A 25,249-nucleotide genomic window follows, 5' to 3' on the forward strand; every position below is an offset into this window, starting at 1 on the left:
ATAGATAATTTTTTCATATTATTGCGTTATCTGAAATGCTGTATCATCTCACTGAAATGTTGTTGTTTTTCTGGAGGAGTAAGAGATTGACCCTTTACAAAACAATTAGATCAATTAGATATTCATTATAAGTCATCAGTTAGGCCAGGTTCACATCTAACTTCACATTCGCTTTCACCTATCCTTTGGTCTGCTGGACCGCTGGGGCACCACACAAGACCTGTTAACCTTTTTTCTCCATTCTTCTCTGTCATTTGTCTTTGATAGAATTTCATTCTGATAATATTGAAACCTTCCTTTTTACCTGCCTTGGTGGACCACTTCGGGGGCCGATTTTGAGTTCGTGTTTCCACACAAACTGTCTTTGTAACCTTTTTATTATTAGTCTTGATCTGCTAAGAAATTAATTACATGATGGATTAAAAATAATTGATGCAATTTCACTTTATTTAAACTTTTCTTTTTAATTTTTTTTTTATTGTACTTCTTTTTCTATTTTATTTATTGCCATTTAGTGTGCAACACATAAGTATGCATATGTAAGTGTCTAGGTCAAGGGCACACAGGCCTTGTGTTTCCTAGTTCTGCAAGGTTAAAAATTAAAGCGTACTCTAGTCCGGTATTAAAATTGTCGTCTGCGTCGAATGCAAAAAAAAGACGTAAACGAACGACTCGGGAAGATTGGTTTCAGAATGTAGGCGTCTTGTTGTCTTTCAACCTTTTTGAGAAAATTCTTCTTACAATCTCTGGCACGCGGATTTGGTCTAGCCGGTGACATGTCACAACAGTTGTCAATTCGTCTGCAATTAGCAACAGGTGATTTGAAAAGGAGGGGGGTAGGGCGGTGAGAGGGCATTGTCGTCATTCATATTTTATATTTTTTAGGACATGTTAACTTTTGCTGGCCTTGGGATAAAGCGTAGATGGAGACTTTGATTCATCGGGTTCAGTTCTTTTTTTTTTTTTTTACTTTTTTCTCCCCGGGAATTATTATTCTCTATAACTGTGTGTATTCTTTAGATTAAAAGTTTCAGACCTTGCGATCTATAGGGCAGATGTGAATGGTAAGGTCAACGGTTTAGTCAACGGTTAACGAGCAGGGTGTCCTGCGACCAGCACAATTGCCAACCGACTTTACTATTTCCAACTTAAGTCAGGCACCCATTAGAGTTGGGTGGACTCTGGGGCGGCCTAAATATCCTGAAATTTAAAATCCCAGTCTTCACCGAGATTCGAACCCAGGACCCCAAGTGCTTAACCACTCAGCCACCACGCCCCCACTCTCTAGCTAACCTTTTAAAAAAAAATCTACATGGTCGTGCCTTTTGCTCGAATCCACATCATTCTTTTCATTTGATAAACTTTCCGTTATAGTTGTATTCAATAATTAAATGGTATTATCTATCATAACTAGTGGTCTAATAGTTTTAATTGTATAATCTATCAATCATAACTAGTGGTCTACTAGTTTTAAATGCCCTCTCACCCCCCTACCCCGTTTCCTTTAAAATTACCTGTTGCAAATGGCAGACGAACTCATAGTCCAGGTGAAGACCTAGCATTTTTAGTTGGGATTACAATTTGTTCCAGGTTCTATCCAGTTCTAGCTTCCCTGGAACAGTTGTCTCTGAAACTAGAGGCGTTTGGTCATTGCATTGGCCTCACATTGCTTGTAATGCATTTGGATAAACAGAAATTCTTTAAACAGGGTTCTGCATCAGTCACATTCACTATTTCGCCTATACCTATTCAGTATGAAGCAAACATTTTCCCTATGCATTTACATTATTTAAAAAAATGCTTAGTAATCATATATGAAGAAACATTGATTTTTTTTTATACAAATTGATTTCATAGTAAGACATTAAAACAGTGGCTCGTACATTATAACAGCTGTGTTCTCTCTCTCTCTCTCTCACACACACACTCTCTCTCTCTCTCTCTCTCTCTCTCTCTCTCTCTGTGTAAGTGACATTATATTTGTTCTGGAGATAAAAGCCCAAGAGCTGACTTTTATTACCGAGGTCTAGCCTAGCAATAACTATTACTATTGACATCTATAAAGCCCACCATAGTCCAGGTTTGCACACGTTTCATATAATCATTGGAATGAACGAGAGACGTAGTGCTAACCTGGCAAATAATATATAATTTTTTTATTCGTACTTTCTAGTCTACGAACTTAGAAAAAAAATGACCAAAGTAGGTTATGGGATTATGTGGATAGCTCAAAGAGGTTAATCGCTCCACGGGGTCAGCTAGAGATTTACGTTGGCTGGACATTGGATATCACTAAAGATAAAAAAAGAAAATTTGAACTAATGGGGTTAAGGCTATTGTCCTCAACCTCTATCATAACATTAATCTCTCGATTCTTTACTTTGAAGACATGTCCTGCATTGACCACAGAGCCCATTGCTATGACTGTAAGTTGTAATTAAGTGTGTTGGTGAAATTTGTATCTCGATAGTCACATTTAACTGTAATGTTTTCTTAGGAAAAAACAAACAACAACCTTGTATTTTATTTAAGCTTTTGGTATAGATTTCAAATTTGGACGACACCGTTATCCTGGGTAGAGCCGAAGTGATCCGTGAAACCACGTGTCTCCCTTCTAAAATAACTGAAACTGTCAGGCATGCTCCCCCCCCCCCTTCCCCCACCTACCTTTCCTTTTTTTTTTTTTTCATACTGGGCAAAGGTCATCGAAAAAAGTCAGCTGTTAGTGGTCTCGTGTCCTATCTCTAGTTGCCCTTCCAGATCTAATTATAAGCCTATTTTGGCAAAGCTTTATATTAACTCACTCCGTCTGTCTTCTGTCTGAATGGATTCCTGAACACGTTTTTTTCTCCCACTTCCCCTTTCTCGGATCAAGTTGAAATTTTGCACAATTATTCATTTTCAAAGACGATGCGTGGGGAACCAATAAAAAAATTAACCAATTTATGGTAAATAATTAATTTGTTTTATATAGACAAAAAAGTAAATAAATCTTGCAGTATTAATATTTTGCAGTGATTGTGTGGTGATTTCCATTAAATAAGCTTTGTATTTAAAACTTTTTATTTTTATTTAACTTGTTAGCATTTGCCTTGTAGCATTAGAATATTGATTGAATATTGATATTGAATATTGATCAGCCAGGAGAACCACTGATTCAAGCAGAGTTAAAGTCTCAAACTCGCGCTGCTAGATTATCACATAGATGCTTGTAAGACGTCATGAAGAAACATCAAACAATTATGAGCTACGAATCACCTGCTTGCATATCTCCACGTGAGATCTGTATTGCTACCTACTGTGTTAATGAGTGGCAATACCAGATATTTGTTTCCGTTTTTATGAGTGGCAATACCAGATATTTGTTTACATTTTTATGAGTGGCAATACCAGATATTTGTTTACATTTTTATGAGCGGCAATACCAGATATTTGTTTACATTTTTATGAGTGACAATACCAGATATTTGTTTACATTTTTATGAGCGGCAATACCAGATATTTGTTTACATTTTTATGAGTGGCAATACCAGATATTTGTTTACATTTTTATGAGTGACAATACCAGATATTTGTTTACATTTTTATGAGTGGCAATACCAGATATTTGTTTACATTTTTATGAGTGGCAATACCAGATATTTGTTTACATTTTTATGAGTGGCAATACCAGATATTTGTTTACATTTTTATGAGTGACAATACCAGATATTTGTTTACATTTTTATGAGTGACAATACCAGATATTTCCGTTTTTCTGAGTGGCAATACCAGATATTTGTCTGTTTCGTAGGGCGGAATAAAACAATGACATAGGCATACAAATTTGGAACCACTTGTAACACTATATAATCTAGATCTTGGCTAGACCTAAGTGATAGCAGCTTTTAGGAAGCGACGATAATTCTGTAATGTTGACACTGGTTTGCATGCATGTGTAGACTCGCGTGTGTGTGTGTGTGTAGCCAGACCTATCCTTGACACAGTCGTAATACCCCAACAAGGAAAAAAAAGTCAAACGAGCAGGTGACATTAGAAGTTAGTTCACATTGTCTCCCCCCCCCCCCCCTTTTCAAAAACACACAAATACACCGGCATGTTCAAGGGACACATGCACGCGGATCATAACAGTGTGTGGGTCCGAGATTTTGTCTCGTAAAAATATCATCGCGCATAATTAAATGACATACATTATTCAGTTGGCTTGGGACTAATCAATGTCAGTTTTTTTTTTCCCCTTTCTTTGTGTTATTTGATTGTGGATGTACATAAACAGGCATCTAGTCAGCTCGTAGACAGGACAAAGAGTGGGCTCTTGCGTGGTGTTTATGGCAGGATCTGATTCTACTGGCCGTATTGTTCTAGCTGTTTTATTTTTGGTATGTGATTTCGTTACAAGGCTTTTCACAGGTTGAGTTTGTTACTAGGATTATCTTCAAACTTGTAATCAACTTTTGACACAAGCTTAATAGTCCTATGTTCATAATCATTAGTAGTTTAAAAATAGCGAACCTTCCCTCTAGATACTTGTGCCCTGTAACAATACCAAACAGTGTACCATTATTTATTATATAGATATAATATATACAGATATTACTTGAAAAGATAGTGTACTACTCATATCAGTGTTATTCTAGTTGGGCTTGTGATTCTGTGTGTATGATAACATTGCTGTGTCTAATTCTGGCAACATGTTACATGAAATTGAAATTGGAAATTTTTTTTATTATAGCAAAAAATATTGTATGTCTTAGTCTTGCTGAGCAAAATGTGTTTGTTTAAAGTCTTCAAGAGCAGTTTTTCTTGTGTCTTTATTAGGAATGGGTTTACCTCTGCGCATGCTGTGGGGATGCCTAGGGCCTCATCTTCTAAAATGAGATTAAAATATATGAGGGCTCTATTTCTTTCCTTAAAAACATGACTGACATTTAGATCTACTTATTGATATTCTTAAGTGTATTTGTATTAAAACATTTGAAACAGTTCATTCACAGTATGGCTATAATGTTCATGGTTATGTGTGCTGGACTGTTGTTCAGTCGTCTGGATGGTCCAGGGTTCATAAACTGCCCGCTCCCATCCCCTGTCGTCCTGCAGGAGGTTTGGGCTAGGAAGTAAATTATCTTCAACTCTGAAGTAGCATCTGAAACATGTAGGACATTTTACAGAACATTTTTACATCCTGGGGCCTCCAAAAACAGTCCATCCATAAATTTTTGAGTGTTTTGTTATCTTGTATGCCCATGTATCGAAATGCTGTGCATTTTACACTTTAAGTGTCAGTACTCTTTAGTTTTAGTAAATCTCACTGCACTTTTTGGGTCTGTACTGTGGTTTTTTATGTTTGAATTGAGGCATTTCCATCTGAGGATGTATATTAAAGTGGCAGTTTTTGTTTAAATTTTTCAGAGTCTCATTAGCTACCAATACTGTCTAAAGCTGTTTCTTTTTCTTACTCAACTATAAGGTTTAGTAAAATGTGAACAATTAGAAACATACCTATACAATCTGAGTTCCATACCAAAATAAAATGGTTAAAAAAAATATTTCTGCAGACATTTTCAATACATACATGTCGAATGAAACAGTTTTCTAAATCCACCACTTCTTGGTTATGCTCTAATCCAGTGTTTCCCAAACTGTGTTCTGTGGAACCCTATTGCCTATTGTTTATGTTCCAGAAACTACTGGAATAATTAACTAGTAGGTCACCACGTGAATTAACTCTCTCTAAAAAAAAATAAGCAAAATGTTCCGCTAAATACTCAGAATGTGCGAAGTGTTCCATTAAGGAAAACGTTTGGGAATCACTGGTCTAATAAAATCATGTGGATCATGGTAGTTCTCAATAGTCTGAATTATTGCCACCTTTACAAATAGTTTGAAGTTTTAATGGTTTATAATTTGACTTGTCTGCACTTACTTTGGTTAAGATATGAGACTTTTTAAAATTAGTTTTTATTGGAATACAAATGTATTGCTTTCCTGAATCTCTCAAGTATCCTGACAAGATATTGTCTTTAATGTCTCCCCAGTTACAGACAGAGGCAGCATCCAAGGTGCTAAAAACCCAGGATCTAGGTGCTCATCATGGGGAAAGCAAGGTGGAGATAACTGAGAGGTTGGTTCTGGCCCTTGCTTCTTTCATTAAAACCTACACATTTAAAAAGTCTATTATGTACTCTGCTATTTAAGTAAATCCAGCTTATCTCCCTAGTCCAATTTATAGATTTAAATTTCAATTTTTTTTTATATCATCCTGGGTTGTTGTTTTTTTAACCCAGGGAGAAAGTACATTGAAAAGTGTACTTGAAATAAATAGTAAACTAATAACTGAACTTCTTTCAAATGTATAGCTTTGTAATACCTATCAAAAATCATTCATAAGTGAAGAAAGGCGCAATAAAGAGATTGACAAAAAAAATCCCCATTGAATATGCTTTGTCTTGACTGCTGCTGTGAATAGCATATCCCCACTGCTTGATTCATAAAGGCACCTTTAATTAAAGATAAACGGCATTAAGCATAGATGTCTAGAGGGTGGCTGCCTGATCTTGTGGTGTACGCTCTGGACTGTTGTCTTGATGGTCCCGGGCTCAAACTCTGCCCACTGCGATTCTGGGAAGGTTTGGGCTATGATGTTAAAATCTCTAAAGTAACATCTGAAAACAAAAACACCATATCATTGTTCTATTGATGGCTTATCTAGTTCTGGGCAATCTAGTTCTGGACAATTTAGTTCTGGGCTATTTAGTTCTGACCAATCCCATTCTGGGCAATCTAGTTCTTACCAATCTAGTTCTGGGAAATCTATTTCTGGGCTATCTAGTTCTGGCCAAAGATAAAAAAAATGTGTCAGCAAGTGAAAGAAAACATATCAACAGCAACAATTTTTTTTAAAAAGTTTAACACTTTGAGTTCATAGTAATGGCCAAGTTGTTTTAAAATTATGGTATTAGTAAAGGAGACTAGTCACCTATTATAAAGTTTCTATATAATTTAAAGAATTTGTATTTAAAAAAGACAGATCATAAATATGTCATTTGTTTTATCTGGAGACAGTTTTTTAAATTAATTTTTTAAAGTAATGATAATAATAAGGCTTGTTTGAGTTAGAAGATTAATGAGGAATGCAGTATTTCCCGTGGCTACCCAGCTCGACCTGTGACCTACTTATTTTGCCACATCCAGCGTTGGCAAAACCATTTTCTGCCGGTGGTCGATATGCATTTTCCTTTTGCCATCTATGTCTGTCCTCGGCAGCAGATTTTCTTTTGGTCTCAAATGTCTATCCTCTGCCTTTGTAAGTGACCTCCAGCTGTCTCCTTCTGCAGCCGCATGCAACCAGGTACACTCTTCTATGTCAGTAGTTAAAGCAAGTTTTTATTTCTTAGTGACCAACTTGTTTGACCTTTTCAGTGTTTGCCCACTTTTTCAGTAGAATGTAGGTTAATTGAAATAACAGGGTTAAGGGGCTAGGAATAAGGGTTAGGTTTAAAGTTAGGGTTTTTAAATTTTTAGGGGCTAGGGTTAGGGTAGTCTACAGTTTTTATTTGAATAAACATTACAACACATAAGCTGACATTATTATAGACAAGGGAGATCATTCAGCTTTATTTGTAACAAGATGTTGGCTGGTGCAGGTATTAGTCTGCTTTACTATTACCAAACTCATATTGATTATTAAAAGTATTCTGAGAGGCCGACACTGGTACCAGTTTAAAAATCATTATTTCAACCAAAAAATAACTTCTATTTGTTTCTGAGTAATTTTTCCAAGCTGTTGAGTGTTCTGTAATCTTCTGTCCTAAACAAGCCGCCCCCCCCCCCCCCAACCGGCCTTCCAGGACTGCTGGTTACTGTACATGTTTCAATTTATACTAAAGTAAGTGTTTCTGTTTCTATGGCTGGCAGTTAATCAATAATTTCCAATTATCTAGGGTATAATAATGTTTCTTCCTAATAAGTTGGATATTGTGTCTGTTGTGTTTGACCAGTGTTGACCATAGCCTTGAGTACAAATTAGCACAATAATTTTAATGTGCACTGTAGACCTCTGCGTCTCGCATATTGATAGCTATGAGAATCACTGACACAGATGTTATAGTTGTCATGTTGTGTTATATAGCAATGAACATGTCAGTCTTAACTTTCTGCAGCACATCAGGTCATCATGTTTCTGTCGTGGAGTCAATTGTGGATGAGGCCAGCACTGTGCAGAGCCAGGTAATGCCCACAACAGCAGAGAGCACGGACAGCATGAGTAGCCTGGTGGATACCCCCGTGCTGGATGAATACCTCCATGCCAGAGTGCTGGACAGTGCCCCTATGTAAGCAATATTAATTTACAAGCATTTGGTCTTAAAAGATAATATTGTAATGAGCTTCTCACAGCTAGCAGATATCGTTAAACAAATTAGCATTGACTGTATAAATTACTGCTCATCATGTATTGGTCATTTGTCTCCAGATCTCCTCAGCAGCCTTCAATCTATGTGGACACCTTGGCCTATGACCATCTTCAGGCCACAGAGAGTCTCAAAAGCATAATGCCTGGAACATGGGATGGAATGTCTAAATACTCTGCAGGGATCGGAGGAAGGTATTTCTATAAATATTCAAATAGATTGAAAAACGAACATATACATTTATTACATGATGCAACTGCTACTTATTTTAACCATTAATTTCCTCTTTTAGTTACATTTTAAGTGTTATGTTGAAATGTTCATAGTCAAGCCCTGATATAAGCTATCAAGTTGTGTCTTTTAATAAATCTTTACTTTCATTCTTCCTTAACATTCTGACTCGGCTGCATTGATGCATCGACATTGTATTCTAGCGAGTTTGATACATGTAGTGTTAAATAGAATATCATATTGAGCTAATTGAAGTTTGTTATAATGATGTTTGACAATAAGTGGGTGCATAATAGATCTTTCATAAAAGAATTAACACTCAAAAAGTGGTTGCACCATTGATAAGATCATCCTTTTTCATACAGTGACACAAACAAATGGTAAACAAAAAATATTAAACTTACAGAACCTTTAGAATAAGCCTAGACTGATAGTTAACAACAGTATCTTTATTAAGCCTATGTCAATTTATAAATATATACAAGTAAAGATTATTTAATTTCATTTGCTTAAAAAGTAATAATTCAAATAAATTTGTGCAAAGAAGCCTTATGACAGCTGTTTACACTTAATATAGAAACTTGACAAAGTAACCTGGTCATTTTTCCGACAGTGTCCTGGATGAAGAGAATACAGGTGGAAAAGATGAAGACTTCCCTACATTTGACAAGTGGTCAGTACAGTATCTGGCTGAACAGGAAAAACAGAAAAGTGAAAAAGGTAAGCTTATACAACTTTCACTGTAGCTCTTCTTAGAACAGCTTGGAAATGTTAAGTATTATGTGTAACTACACAGTCTGTTTGGGGTTAGTCCATTATCATGATTTTGGTCCATTAGCATGAGATCGGTCCATTACCATGAGATTGGTCCATTAGCATGAGATTGGTCCATTAGCATGAGATCGGTCCATTACCATGAGATTGGTCCATTACCATGAGATTGGTCCATTAGCATGAGATCAGTCCATAACCATGAGATTTGTCCATTACCATGAGATTGGTCCATTACTGCTTTTATAAAAAGTAGTTATTTTTCTGAAGTATTTTGCTAAGTAAGTTATAATAATTTGTTAAAGGGTTTGGTTGTTTATTGTGGCAGACACAAACTTTATTTGTGAACTCTTCACTTGCCTATATTAGATACTTCATGTCAAGCTGAAGATTGCAGAATGAAATTCTTATGAAGATAGGAATTTAATTTGGACCTTAAGATATCTGTGATTCCCTAGAGTTTTAGTTGAAGTGACCAAATATGATTGGTCTTTACTTTATAATTATATTATTAAGGCTTTAAATTTTTGGTCTTATCTTATTTTATATGATACACACGTTACTTCAAAAAGAAGATGATTACATCTCACAAAAAGGGGTTCTTCTCTTTGCAAGAATCTAAATTTTGAAGGGAAAATCATTTCTGAAGTAACTGATGGTAAACATTGGAACTTTAAAAAGATGTTTTAGTATCATTGCCTTTTGATTTGAGATTTAGTGTGTTATGGTCTTTTGCTTTGCTGTACACAGATAAAGAAAACACTGTAGTGGTGAACACGGCCGCAGTTACTCAGAAGAAGCTGCGGCATAACTTCGCAGCCGCTAGCTGTGGTGCCAAAGTGATAGCCAGCAACCCTGAGGCGGAGAACATCAACCACCTTCTGAATGGCAACCTGGATGAGTACATGCTCAACCCCTGCAAGGCCAAGAAGTGGTTGGTGTTTTTTTTTTATCTTTTTGTTATGCATCTTTCCTTGATAGATTGTAAACCTTTGATGTTTTTTTTTTACTGTTAACAAAGACAAATGTTTCCCCTCTCAAATGTAAACCTGTTCAAAGTATATCAGTGTTGTTGGTTTGGTATTTAAAGTCTGGAAATTTAGCAAAAGAATATCCAGAGAAATTATAAACCTGTGGTGCTTATAAGGTCTGTGGACCTAAAATTTACTAAAAATTCTAATGAAAAACTTCTTTAAAAAGTCAACAAATTTTATTTGTGTTATACAAGACTTTTGGGAGGTGCGATGGCTGAATGATAAAGCCCTTGTAATTTGAACCAATAGGTTCCTGGTTCGAACTATGGTGAAGACTGGGATTTTTAATTTTGTGATCTTTAGGGCACCTCTGAGTCCACCATCTTTAATGGTTACTTGACATAAGTTGGCAGAAAAGTATAGACCGTTGGTGTTCACATGACACCTCCATTAACCGTGGGCTAACAGATGACTTTTTCATCATCTGCCCTATAGACTTATACAAGTCTTTCACAAAGAGAATTAGCTTTCATAGTTACAGTTTTTGTTATGTCTAGAACTAGAAATTATTTTTCTTAAGTCTAACCACTTGTGTGTCCTGTTATTTCTTTATAGGTTTGTGGTAGAGCTGTGTGAGCCTCTTCAGGTTCACAGAGTTGAACTTGGTACTGTTGAACTATTTGCTTCTCAGCCCAAATCCTTTCGTGTGTTTGCAAGCTCAAGGTAAGATTCAACAATAAACAGATGGAACATATGATATGTCTGTATTCTTTATTAGTATTATGTATTACATTGCATGTTAGATGGAGTTCTCACAAGTTCACATATTGTAGATGGATAGTAAGAATTATTTAAAGTTTGTGTGCACTGTTCCAGAGATTGATTTTACTTCTTGAAGTTTGGTATTATTTTTAGTTCTATCTGGCCTGTGAATGTAATAGGCATATCCCTTGTTTTAGAAGTTTTAGGATGTTTCTTCAGCAATAAATATAATTACTGCCAAGTCTAAACCGCCTGAAGAATGACAGGGGAGGAAAGAAGTCTTCGAACTCGAGGCTGTTGTAATGAGTTTCTATAGTGCATACCAAATGCAGCCATCCTGTTTATCTGAACAAGTCACTTCAGTCACTATATCCTCACATTCTGCTACCATATTTTTTTTTTGCATTACAATATTAGTTTTTGTATCAATTCCACATCATCCCTTATGATGGTCATCATGATCTTGATACACATTATTTTATGACTTTTTTTTTTTTTTTGGGTGAAGGTATCCCACCAAAGAGTGGACTGCTCTAGGTAAATTTGATATGAGTCCAGCCAGAGTTGTCCAGTCCTTTGCCACACTGCTGAGTGAGGAGTTTGTCAAGTATGTGAAAGTTGAGATGCTGGAGCATCATGGCGGTGAACATTACTGTCCTCTCACTGCGTTCAAGTAAGTTTGGACTGTATTTTACTGTAGTATCATTGCAGAGAAGAAAAATATAACATGTTCTCCCAAAAAGTTTCTTACTTTTTCTTAGTAAATGTTTCATTTAATCCTCCCAGACCTTAGCTTCTAAACCTAAAGTCCAAGTCCTCCTTCTTTTCTTAATAACTTTTTAGATCTAGAGCAAATAAAGTTCCAAGATTTCTCAGATAATATTTCGTATTGCTTTCTCTTTCAATTCAAGAATTAAAAAAAAACACAGTAGGTCTAGGCTTGTAATATGCCTAAAGTTGATTGATAACTTTGGTTGACTCTTAAGAATCTAAGTCAGAATTTTATTATAAACATGAAAAGCAAACACTAAACATGTTGTTTAATTATGATTGGTTGGTTATTTTTAGTTTCTGACACATTTTCTCATATAATAGGCAAAGTACTGAAAAAAAAAAAAGCTACATCAGCATATGGGTATTTGGGAAATTACAAAAACTTTAATACAACAATCTGTTGGAGTTAGATTACTTATTAAGTTTGACATCGATGATAATAAAATAAATGTTTACTTTGGACTGTGATGTACATTTTCTATAAAGTAAATTTATCCTTTATAGCTAAGCTCATTTTTTTTTTTTGGCACACAAAAAGGTTTATTGTTTAGAAAGATATTTCTGAGCCCCCCCCCCCCCCCCCCCCCTTCAAAGTACCCATGTTCTCTTTTCCTTCATCAATTTACTCTTAAGTTGAATTATCTTTTTAAAAAACATTTTACATATCTGCATTCTTCAAAGTTTACTGCGATTGTAGTTGAGTCCCCTAAAAAAAAAAATGTGGACACTTAAGGCGGATAAGCATTGATTAAAGATTAGAGTTCAGTTTCTGCACACACTGCAATTCAGTTTGTTTGCAAGTGACATTTTGTTTTAATCACAGTGTTAGCTTTCATTTCTTTGTATTTCCTAGGGTGTTGGGGATAGACATGGCAACTGATGATTATGAAAATGAGCCTGAAGCTGTAGAACCTGAAGGTAAGTATCACGCTGGTTTGACAAATCCTGTTTGCTATTTTTTACATTTGACTTTTGCTGATATAATACTTAAGAAGTAATAGGTTTCCCTTTTGAGACCTTGTCATCCTGTGCAATGACAGAGTTTTACTTAATCCAACAAACCAGTACATTTATATATTAATATTATATATTTATATTCTTCTAAGTCCCAGACTTTCCACTTGAACTAGAGAATCTAATTTCAAGGCAAAACCCTTGACCATTCAGCCACAATAGTTTTTGATATATAAAAAGTAAGAGTAAAGTTTCCTTTTCAAACCTTGCGTTGTATAGGCAGTTTATGTAAAGGTCATCTGTTTCTAAACTAAAGTCAGGTAACCATTAGAGATGGGTGGAATCAGGGCCAATAAAAAAAAATTCCTTAAATAAAAAATCCCAGTCTTCAGTGATGTCTTCAGTGATATTTGAACCTGTAACCTACTGGTTCGGAAACCAAATGCTTTATCATTTAGCTGCCATGGCCCTTTTTAATATATGTGGTCTTAATATTTCTAAATTAGATAAATTTTACCTACCCTACATATATGTTAATGTTATGTGTCCACTATAGGTCAAGAGTCAGCAGGTGATCTAGAAGAGGACAGCATAGAAGAAAGTGTCAACCTCTTCACCAGTGCTAAAGGTATGGACTGAAATAAGATAAGATAATTAGATAATTTTTATTGATCCAATCAAATGGAAATTCAGTTTGACTACAATTGACAACCTCAGCGTAACTACTGTACAATAACAATATAGATGAAAAATTTGAGCAATATTCACACACGACACACATACACATTCACAACCAGCGCTTTATGAATTTGACTTCTATGTACTTCTTGATGATGACAGATGATCTTGTAAAACTCTGACCAAAAGTGGGATAAAGGAGTTTTTAAATCTTTCTGTTTTAGTCCTAATGGAAAGGAGACGACCACTTCGTTCAGATCTTATGTAACAGTGGTTTAATGGGTGCAGGTTGTCTTTAAGCATCGTGAGTGTTTTGGAAAGGTATCTTTTATGAAAAAGCTCTTCATGAGATGGTAGCTGTGTTCGAGTGATATATGCTTTTTTAATTAGTCTATTTAGTCTAAGTGTTTGTGCCAGTGAAGTATTACCATACCAGCAAGTGATGGCAAAGTTAATTAGACTGCTGATGGTTGCTGTATAGAAAAGTTTAATTATTGTTTTGTGGATCTTAAATTTTCTTAGCTTTCTGAGGTAGAAGAGTCGTTGGTGAATTTTTGTGTAAAGGTTTTGACAGTGTTCACTCCATAACATTATTCACAGAATTCTGAATCTTCTTGGACAGGCTTTTCAATTCTTTTTCTTTCATAGTAGAACAAGGTAGTTTTAAGCTTTATTCTGCTTGATCAAGAGGATCTGGCATTCATCCTGTTTCTATATAGCTTTAATGTACTAGGTGTCCATTGTCTTGTATGTTGTTTATCCGGTAGATGTTCCAAGGTAAATGTTGTAAAATGTTTTACTGTTTCGGAAGTTCCTTCAGAATTGAAGATAGTTTACTTCCTAGTCCAAACCTCCCGCAGGACGATGGGGGATGGGAGCGGGCAGGATTTGAACCTTCGATTATCGATAAATCCGAACGACAGTCCAGCGCGCAAACCTCACGACCAGGCAGCCATATTATGAAAACAAATTTCTGTTTCTCTAATGTATAAAAATGCTAAGCCTCTTCTTATCTGTCTTATAAATTACAGGTTTCTTTTTAAAAAAAATGTTTAATACATATCCTTGTGTTTTATTTTGTTCTTTGGTTGATTAGAATCAGATCTATACAAAGTATTTCCTGGCTGATTCAAACAATCTGCTTGATGCTCAATGCAATCAACCTATCAGCCAGCCAGTAAAAAGTTGTATACATCTATATTTTGCTTAGGCATATATTATAGTTCAGGTCTGAAACAAGAATGTATTTCCAAGATCAATTAGTGATCCAAAACAATCACAGAATTTGTATTTTTGCTTTTCATTAATTTATATTCTTAAACCTACTCTGTCCTTAAAATAAAGTTCTCTCTTTAAAGTTCTCTCTTTTTTAAAGAGAGAACTTTTTATTTTAGTCTGTGTTTAATAACAGCTGTCTATGTTGTTTTCAGAAACAGTAGTGAAGTTGGTCCAGAAAGTTTGGTACAAAGGGGACCAAGAAGGAAATGCTGAGAAGGGAGATAACAAGACTTTGGAAGATGCAGCTGCAGGTGAGTTAGTTATCTTGTTATTTCTGTTAATGCTTCTGGCTTAAAGTGACAAGATATGTTCCTTACAGTTTCAATAGAGAAGAAACAGATAGGCAAACTGAAGCACTAATAAAATAACATTATCAGTACTTTACAAAGGCAAAAGATAAAGAGAGAGGCATGCACATTCTGAGTCCTATCTCCACTATGTTTTTCTTCAAGGGATTCTTCTCACATGCAGTTTCTCCACCGTAATACTGTGGGACCATGAAAGACTTCAGTTATTATGAAATCTATTCCCAATTAAGCAAGCAGAAATGTCGTCATGGTTTGACATTTGAAAGTTCATCTCATGACACCACTCAAGGATCAAATGAAATAAAACATGCAAAGTTGTAAACATTGCCAAATGTGAATTTTTATTTTTATAGATCTGCTATGTTTGGCCTATTTAACTAGGAAGAAATCATCTAGAGTTTATTGTTCTGCTGCATGATCATCCTACCATCTATATTTATTTCAGCAGTAATGTTTTTGAATTGTACTTTCTCAGTCAATGGCAGTGCTGTCCCAGTAGAAGAAAAGAAAGGGGAGACTGTTCCATGTGCTCAGAAGTAAGACCTTAGTGACATTAAAAATTGTGTGTCTGATAAAGTATTTATACTTTATAATTTGAGGATGAACTGTTGAAATCATATGCACTTATCTATATTTCACTCCTCCAGTATTACTTGCATAATCTAAAATTTTTTAAATCCAATTCTGATTAACTTTAGTTTCAGCTATTAGAATTTGCTTTGTTGGCAATGACCTATTAATTGATTACTGGGACCCAGTTGGTAAATTTGGAGGCGGGGTGGCTGAGCGGTAAAGCGCTTGGCTTCCGAACCGAGGGTCCCGAGTTCAAATCCTGGAGAAGACTGGTATTTTTAATTTTGGGATTTTTGGGTGCCTCTGAGTCCACCCAGCTCTAATGGGTACCTGACATTAGTTGGGAAAAAGTAAAGATGGTTGGTCGTTGTGCTGGCTACATGACACCCTCATTAACTGTAGGCCACAGAAACAGATGACCTTTACATCTTCTGTCCTTTAGACCACAATGTCTTAAAGGGGAACTTTTTTTTTTAGTTGGTCAGTTTACTGAAACCCAGTTGGTCAGTTATTTGGGAGATAGTTGGTCAGTTGTTTGGGAGACAGTTGGTCAGTTTATTGAAACCCATTTAGTCAGTTTACTGAAACCCATTTGGTCAGTTTACCGAGACATAGTTAGTTAGTTTACTGAGACACAGTTATCTTATTCTCTTCTTCTTATCTTATAGAATACAGACGTTACTTCAAAAAAGAAGATAACGTCCTAGGCGTCATGCATTTAGTCATGCATGTTAACCAATGTCTTAAAATTAGTCGTTTTACTGAGATCCTGCTTATAAAAAATGGATTAACTTAAATGAGTAATCTCTTTAGTGTTACCTTTTCTTATATTTCAAGACTCACCTTTTTTTTTATCCATGCATTTAGAATGGTGTGTTTGTTCTAAGTATATAATTAGTAAATAAATTGTTTGCAGAGAATCAAGTCAAGGGCCTGATGTACCTTTACCCCCTGTTGGTATCATAGAGCCAGTATCTAGTAAGTACTTTATATCCCACTGTTTTGTTATGATCTTAAATGTGTGAAAGTGATGCTTTTCTGTGGCCTAACATTGATGCTGTAAGTAAGAGAATGCTAGACTAGAAAACTGGGATAGATTTATATATAGCTATGTAAACCTGGTGAATTGTAAAATGATAGTTATATTTAGCTTTCTCTTAGCATCAAGCAGAGATTATTGTGGCTGAGTGGTAAAGGGCTCGGCCTCTGAATTGGGAAGGTCTTGAGTTCAAATCCCGGTGATGACTGAGATTCTTAACTTTGAGATTTTAGGAGAACGTACATTGGGGAAATAAAGGCAGTTGGTCATTGTGCTTGTCACATGACACCCTGCCAATAGCAGAATCAGATCAGCATCTGCTCAATCACAAGGGCTGACCTTACATCAAGCAATTTGAAAAATGTATTGAATGTAACATGCATATGTTCAACATTCAATTACATTTTTTAAAATTGAAATGCAATTATAGAAGTTTTTAAGTAATTATTGTTGCTTAGCAATAGCCTCATTGTTTAGCTTTCCCAATAGATGCTTAGCTGTAGATTTTGTTTTCAATTCTTTAACGGATCACTTGTAGGTGGCTTCAATTGTAATAAGAAACTGGTCTTCATAAAAACTTTATATCTGAAAGATAATTAGAATTTGAAGGATATTTAAAATAAAATATCTTTTGCTAGGTTCTATGCAGCTGAAGATAAGAACTCCTATGCTAATTATTTTAAATTTTTAAGTTGACACACTCAAGAGCCTAGGATAATCTGTTTTTTGAAATGTCCAGGTACTGTTGATGCCGAGGAGGTTCCTATAGTCACCAAGCTAACAGATGATGAGCAGATGCCTATGGACACCAAAGAGGTCCCTGTGGTGATCAAGCTAGGGCCGGAGTCGGACGCAGACCTGCCTCGCAGCCGCTGCGACAACAACATGTGGAGCTCCTATGTTAACTTGATGATGTTGAGAAGTCAGTCCACACCTCCCTGTACCCTGATTGCACAGTCTGGCTTGAATACACTGGAGGTAGCCCTTGAATACATTTGTTTCATAAATAGTTATATATTCAGTGGATGTATTTCCTAATTCAGAAACAACAAATGGCATTGCTCACGGAATCTTACTTAAATGCTAAATTATTAATGAGTTATGGTTTGATGTGCTAGATTTAAGGGATCCACTTCAGAACTAAGGGTTTCTGGTTTTAAGTCCTGGTGAAGGCTGTGATTATTAATGTGAAAAATAAGATACTCCAATATTTTTAGGAGTCAAGTTGCTCAAAGAAACTGGTGAACTTTACACTTCATCAGCCTCTTTCATTGCCAGTTATCTGAGTGAAATGTTTACTGTATTATTAAATTTTTAGTAGATTCTTGATAGCTTAAAAATGCGTATGTGTATTAGCAGAGCGATGATGTAATTTTTTTTAGTATAAATATTTGTCTGTAAAGTAAAAAAAACAACAAATTCTTTCATCACTTAGTAAAACTTTAAGAAAATGTTAAACAGTCTTCATCTAGAAAAGATTTTGACTTGAGTATTGCATTGCTAGATAACAATATTTCAGTTTGTTATTTAAATGAACAATTCTATAAGAGGTATATATATATTTTGAACAATTGTTGTTAAAATTAAGTGTGAGGAAAGAGAGTTAAGTTTTAATTGTATGTCTTGAATTCGCTTTTGCATTTTGAATTTCTGTATTTTCTTTTATTTATCAGAGAAATGATGACAAAGTACTAATAGACAAGCCAGAAGATGCTGATGAATCTCAGCACCATGCTTCAGTCAACACTGTCATCAAGAGCTTTGTCGATGCCCAAGGTGACACTGTGATAGGAGATAAACAGGAAGTTAAGATGTCTGACACTGCCATCCAATTAGAGACAAGTGAACTGCTAGAGCCGCTGGACAAGAATGCTACATCCTCTTTCAGCTCAGACGTGAATCCAGTGCTGGAAAGTTCCCTTCCAGTAGAGAAGGAGATGTCAAGTGCACTTCCTGATCCTCACAGAGGTCAACAGGAGTTACAGGACAAGGAGCCTACTCTTGTCGACTCGTCACAGTCCAGTTTGTTCACCTCTGCTGATGTATCTGTCACAAAGTCAGAACATCTGGAGCCTAGCTCAGTTTCCAGCTACCAGGAGCTGGAGAATGATGCTGTGTCCAGCATAACACCTGGACTCCACATCCAGAAATCTCAGGTGGTAGAGCAAGGTGCCTCAGATCTAGCAGAAAGCATTTTTTTAAAGGTCAGTGGTATATTTGGTTTGTTTTTTACAAATCTTAAATCAACTCACACTGTCTGACTGTCTGGTAAAAAGTTTGAACATTTTTTTTCTCCCATTTCCCATTCTCGTATCAAGTTATAACTTTGCACAATTATTTATTGAACCTGACAAGATATAGTTAAATAAAAAAAAATTAACAAATTTGTTATTTAATTATTGTTATTACCTATTTTGTTTGATATGAAAATAAGGGGAATAAATGCTACTAAAGAGTGATGTGGATGTATATATGGATTTAATCCCCTTATTATGTTTTGATATGTTTTTTGTCCCACTTCCCATTCTCGGATCAAGTTGAAATATTTAAAGTGAATGACAATACACAATGCATAATTATTCATTGTTGTAGTGATATTATTATCAGTCCAAATAATAACCCAGTGATGCCCAAACTACGGCCCGTGGGCCAGATCCGGCCTGCAAAGTGGTTCCGACTGGCCCGCCAAAACATCGGTACAAAATGTAGAAAATAAAAGAAAAATGAAAATGTTGAAAAAAAATTATTTTCTCATTATTAGGACTTTTTCTTGGAATTCATTCTAATCTATTGTCTTTCTAAAACAAACCATTACAAAAATATGGTGGCGCTAATTTACGCCTAGAAGTAAGCGATTGACAAAAATATTTACCAAGAAGTCAAGAAAATGAGTCGGCTGTCTTGGAGGCTACAGAATTGCTCACATTTAAAGAATAGAAATGGAGTATAAAAAATGCTGGCTACCACGTGATAGAATCCAATCGTCCTGAAAAAAAAGCTGTGCCGCCTTTCTGGCATGACAACTGCAAAATGAGTGGACGATGTTGGTGAAAATCTCCATTTTAAACTAAAGGACAGAGCAGCGGATTGTGAAATAATTACTAGATTTCTACGCCTTGTTGTCTACAGAAACCTTTAGTAGAAAGACTTTTTTTAGTTATAAGACACCTGAAATCCTTGTTATGTAATTAGCTTATGGGTGTATGTAAGCCTAATGGAGCCACGGAAATTGTAATAAAACAATTTAAGATGGTTTATTCTCTATTTCGAGGCGCGGTGGCTGAGTGGTAAAGCGCTTGGCTTCTGAACCGAGGTCCCAGTAAGAATCCTGGCGAAGACTGTGATTTTAATTTCGGGATCTTTGGGTGCCTCTGAGTCCACCCAATTCTAATGGGTGCCGTACATTAGTTGGGGAAAGTAAAGGCGGTTGGTCGTTGTGCTGGCCACATGAGACCCTGGTTAACCTTGGGTCAAAGAAACAAATAGATGACCTTCACATCATCTGTCCTATAGACTGCAAGGTCTATCGCAACTATTCTCTATTTCATTTTTGTTTTTTTTGTTAATGTGTCCCACGACACAAGTGTCCGTAATTAAAATGGCCCGCAGGCCGTATAACGCTGGGCATCACTGTATTAACCAGTTAGTTAATCATTTAATACTAACTAATTAATTTTGTTTTATATAGCAGAAAGGGAGCTAACCCTGTAATTTTCAGTAAATGGCTGTAATTTGTGGCTCTTTCCGTTTTGTTTTTAAATAGTATTCTTTTTTTTTATTGCTTGTTTTAAAAAGTGTACACGGGGCTATGACATTCATTCCACCTCCATGTCCCATTCAGAGCGCCATGCCACACATCTTGAGAATCTAGTTTATCAAGTTTTAACCATATTTTTTTTATATTCTTGTTTCTATTGCTTATTATACTTTTGTTTCCCATCAGGCACACATTTCTTGTATTATAAACAACTTAACAACTTAATTTTTTTTTCTTTTTTCACTAGACAAGATTTAAAAAACATAGTAACAGCTTTTTCATTTTTTAGCTTTAGACATCCTATATGTGTATTTCAAATGCTATTTGCTCTTGCCATTCAGGTATCACCATCTCCAACTCTGAATGCTGAAGACTCTCAAGAGGGTCCAGCACAAGGTTTCGAAATGCCCACTGCCATAGAAAAACCAGAGGATAAAGTCACAGAAGCCCCAGAGCAGAAGGAGTCTGCTCAAGGGATCCCATCATCATCTGTGGAAGTGAACGCCTCAGAAGAGGGCATCGCTTCTAATACATTGCTTGATCACAGCAGAGCTCAGGTTGGTTAAAAAATGTGGCTTTTGTTTTCTGTTAACAGTTAGCAAATTAGTCTAAATCTTTAGACTAATTTCCATAATTATTTTCATTCTTGTTAAAAAAAGAAAAGAATAATAGATAATATAAATATCATATCACTATAAACTTCACTTTTAGAGTATGCTCTACCATTCAATTGGTTTATGTTTATGTCAATAACATATTTGTCATTAATATAAAACTCAAATAGAACATTGAATCATAAAGACTCTCAATATACAAGATTTAGAAAAAAGGAACACTTGTGAATTTTTCCCATGCATCAAAGCTTGGCAACTATTTACAATCTAACATTTTAAACTGTGGTACCAGTGAACAAGATGACATGTAGATTTGAGATGCTAGTCACCTTGTTGAACTGATGAAAACTGTAGAATGCCACAGCTCTACTTTGACTTTATTCACAGGAAGAGGAATTGGCAAATGCCTCACAAGTTTCAAAATCCATCAAGACTATAGACTTGGTGAAAGTTGGCATACCTTCCTTGGGGAAGAGAGACAACTCTATTATGAAGCTTAACAATAGGATTATTGCCCTTGAACAGAATGTTTCTATGACAAAGAAGTAAGGCAGTCTATTCAAGATTTGTATTTAATTAGAGTAGCTTTGTAAATACTTTAGATCAATATCTGTTACATTGAAGATCTTTTGTTATCTTATTTTAGACCTTTTATCACAGAAGAAAATAAATACTTCCTACATGTATCCATATAGGAGGCCTGGTTGCTGAGTGGTAAATTGCTTGGCTTCCTAACTGAAGGTCCCAGGTTCGAATCCTGGTGAAGACTGGGATTTTTAATTTTGGGATCCTTGAGTGCCTCTAGTCGTACATGTTAATAAATTAGAGACAAACTCTTAAGTTATTTGTTTTTTCTGGCTGATTCAGGCCACCTGTTTCATGCACTAGGAAAGAAAAGTGCTGTTATCCAAATTCACCCAACTATTTGTCTTTATCTTTCTGTCTCTTATATAGAGAGTTTGTATTTCATGTGTCATCTTTTCTGTAATAAAAACTAGTCTAGATGTGTAACTGTAATTTCTTCTTCTTCTTCTTCTAGCCAGCTTTATTGCTGCTGAGCTGTGAGCTCTTTTGCAGACTGTGCCAAGGAAAAAAAGTGTGCTGTTTTTTTCAGTTGTTCAGCACTGCTATACAGGGTGTTGGTTATGTTGGGCTGTAGTGGAAGTAGGGTCTGCCTAAGGTGGATTAAGGAGGGGGCATTCAAAGAGGATATGGTTTATGGTTTCAAAGGGCTGTAATTGTAATTTCAATATCAAAGATCTCACAGTGTCTCTGGCCCTCTAATCCATGTGAAGTTCTACAGGCAGGTGTGACATCAATAACTTTTGCTCTCTGTGCTCTCAGATACCTGGAGGAGCTGAGCCGTGTCTTCAAACAGCAGAATGAGGAGATGATGAAACTGCTGAACAAGACAGAGAAACGTCTGAATGTCTTTGTGGCCCAGTCGGAAGACAAGGTGAGTGTTTTGAGACCTGCTTCTCAGCATTAGAAATGTGCCTGGGGACAAGGAGTTTTAAACTAGGTGCCCATTGGTCCACTAAATTCGTACCTGCTGCCTTTTCACTTTTTTTTTGTGTTTTTTGTTTTCTAATTATTTCTTTTGTATAGCATGTTTTGTATGCTCTTATAGTATTCAAAGTGCGCTAGGGTCCAATATATTATGTGGGCATGTGAGGGCAGGGAATGTCTGCTTTACTAGTCTTTATCTCTATATTCTCTAGACATTAGAGTTTATGACACTGAAAGGTTATTTTCTCTATACATTAGAGTGTCAGACAGCAGGACTACATTGATGTTCTGGAACAGAAAGTGGTCAACTTGACCCAGACTATTGAAGAACTGCAGCTGAGAGTGGAAATGCTGGATAAAAAGGTTTGAAACTACACATCTCATAATTTTGTTATAGTTTTTTGTTGTATGTTAAGAATCAAGAAATTAATTAGAAATGTAAACTTTAAAGTACCATCCATAACATCACCAGCAGTGCTCGTTGGTTGACATACAAGTACAGCTTTAATTTCTTACTTCTAGCTTAAATTCTTAAAAACGATAAATACTGTTAGGGTACTATTAGGAACAGGGCACGAAAAGTTTTTTGTTTCATTTGTAAATTTTTGACTTTAGAAACATTGACACTACTTTTAAAAACAAAACTAGAATTTAAAGTGTAACGAAAGTAAACACAGAATACTCTTAGAGAGGTCGGCTTTAGTTTCTGGAGTAGATATCTAACTTAGTGACATTCGACAGTTCTTTTCATAATGTAGTAAATTTCTTGTTTGACATTGTTCACCAGTGTCGATTATTTTCTGCATCGTTGGTCTTTTGCCTGTGTTAAATGGTTTGGTTAATTAAATGTTACCTCCGTTTAGACTTATCTGCACAAGAAAAGTTGCCTAACAATACCTAAACATAAACGCTTTCATTTCTTTCTTCTAGCCTAAACCCTTTATAAATAAATATTAATACCTAAATAATACCTATTGTAAAATGTTGAGAACATTCAAACTTAAGCCTATACTTTTCATGCAAATTTTTTTTTTCTTCTGTAAATAGGCTATTTGTTCAAATATTAGTTATTAATAGTTGAACACATTTACTAGACAATAAAAATACATTTCTCTTCACAGGTTGGAGATGGCCAGTGCCTTATGATATTCTTTCAAGTTGGACTCATCTTGTGGATGCTGGTATTCACCATCCGTGGCCGCTCCAAGCAGTCTCTGGCCTACAGTGACCACCAGTTCTTACTGGACACTATGCCCAAACAGCCCACCATGGAAAGCTCTGTCCGGCAGAGAAGGAATTCTGACACAGGACCTGGTCTAGCTATTGACTCCAGCAAGTCCATGACAGCTCTGAAGAGACAAAAAAGTGATACAAATTTAGGTAAATGTCTTCAGTGTCTTAACTACTAAATACGAGGTGAAATATAATTTTCAGTTCATGATTCTTAAAAGGATTTGGGTATTTCACTTAATTAATATACTTGCTTAAACTAGCTTTTCAAATGTGCATAAGTCATTTTGTGCACTTGTGCTAGCTGATATTTTAATGTAAGAAAGCTTTGCAAACAGAGTAACATAGGTCTCACCAGACACACGAGGAGGCACAAAACCTCAGTGCAAAGCCCTCAACCCCCCTCAACAAAAGAGGTCATCATTGAACCACGATGGACGTACAAACTATATATATAATAGGCTGTAATGAAGTTAGGCTCATTATGCAAAACTTCTTTATACAGTAACTTAATATTGCAATTTCCCTAACTTGAGTTATAGTTACAAAATAATGAAACAAATAATTATTTTTAGTTGTTGTTTTTTTTATATTACATGACTATTTCTATAAATTTAGTAACATTAACACAGCAGTCTGCTTTCATTATTTCATCCTTTCTCTTGTGAATATAAGACTGTAATGTATTTGCACATTTTCAATTAAAAAAAATTCAACTTTTATTGCTGTCTGGGTTCATACGTATGCTGTGGTGAGGCAGAGCATGAAAAGTGGCTAAGTCTATCAGCTCATGTGACTTGATGTATGCACCATAATAGAAACAATGTACGAAAATTCTAAACTTTTAATTTAGTTTTCATTCAAATTGTTTGGAGGTAGATGTAAACTTTTTTTTTCATTATGTTTCCAGCTAACACAGGTAAAATTGAAGACGTTGGTGATTTACATAAAACATTTCAGTCAGCTGCTCCTCCAGTAAGTTTCATTTTATTAGTCCATTTATTACCTCTGAGGTACCCCTTCATTTAGTACCACTGAAGTAACCTTCATTTAGTACCACTGAAGTAACCTTCATTTAGTACCACTGAATTAAGTATCCCTTCATTTTGTACCACTGAAGTAACTACACCTTCATTTAGTACCCTTGAAGTAACTACCCCTGAAGAAACTGCTCCTAAAGTAACTACCCCTTCATTTAGTATCCCTGAAATAATTACCTCTAAAGTAACTACTCTTTCATTTAGTACTCCTGAATTAACTGCCCTTTCATTTAGTACTCCTGAATTAACCGCCCTTTCATTTAGTACTCCTGAATTAACTGCCCTTTCATTTGGTATGTCTGAAGTAACTTACCCTTCTATTTAGTGATAGATAAATATATAATTTATA

The 25,249-nt window shown here is 35.6% G+C and overlaps 1 protein-coding gene across 3 annotated transcripts in view; it reads left to right on the plus strand.

Moving 5' to 3' along the window:
- The window catches only part of LOC106062801 (SUN domain-containing ossification factor-like), a 60,362-nt gene that overhangs the window by 30,931 nt on the left and 4,182 nt on the right, over positions 1–25,249 (plus strand). For 2 of the 3 annotated variants that reach the window (XM_056040290.1, XM_056040291.1), the window contains 20 exons: positions 6,036–6,121; positions 8,160–8,330; positions 8,471–8,602; positions 9,253–9,359; positions 10,161–10,344; positions 11,000–11,107; positions 11,655–11,819; positions 12,774–12,838; positions 13,431–13,502; positions 14,983–15,081; positions 15,614–15,674; positions 16,628–16,689; positions 17,490–17,728; positions 18,424–18,954; positions 20,849–21,064; positions 21,509–21,666; positions 22,466–22,577; positions 22,889–22,993; positions 23,752–24,010; positions 24,771–24,835. In XM_056040290.1, coding sequence (XP_055896265.1) covers positions 6,036–6,121; positions 8,160–8,330; positions 8,471–8,602; positions 9,253–9,359; positions 10,161–10,344; positions 11,000–11,107; positions 11,655–11,819; positions 12,774–12,838; positions 13,431–13,502; positions 14,983–15,081; positions 15,614–15,674; positions 16,628–16,689; positions 17,490–17,728; positions 18,424–18,954; positions 20,849–21,064; positions 21,509–21,666; positions 22,466–22,577; positions 22,889–22,993; positions 23,752–24,010; positions 24,771–24,835 — 2,997 coding nt within the window. Of the gene's footprint in view, positions 1–3,927; positions 4,380–6,035; positions 6,122–8,159; positions 8,331–8,470; positions 8,603–9,252; positions 9,360–10,160; positions 10,345–10,999; positions 11,108–11,654; positions 11,820–12,773; positions 12,839–13,430; positions 13,503–14,982; positions 15,082–15,613; positions 15,675–16,627; positions 16,690–17,489; positions 17,729–18,423; positions 18,955–20,848; positions 21,065–21,508; positions 21,667–22,465; positions 22,578–22,888; positions 22,994–23,751; positions 24,011–24,770; positions 24,836–25,249 lie in introns of those variants that run through there. The other variant, XM_056040292.1, reaches the window with a different exon arrangement.

Source organism: Biomphalaria glabrata, chromosome 9 (genome assembly GCF_947242115.1).
Source record: "Biomphalaria glabrata chromosome 9, xgBioGlab47.1, whole genome shotgun sequence".
Classification (NCBI taxonomy): domain Eukaryota; kingdom Metazoa; phylum Mollusca; class Gastropoda; family Planorbidae; genus Biomphalaria; species Biomphalaria glabrata.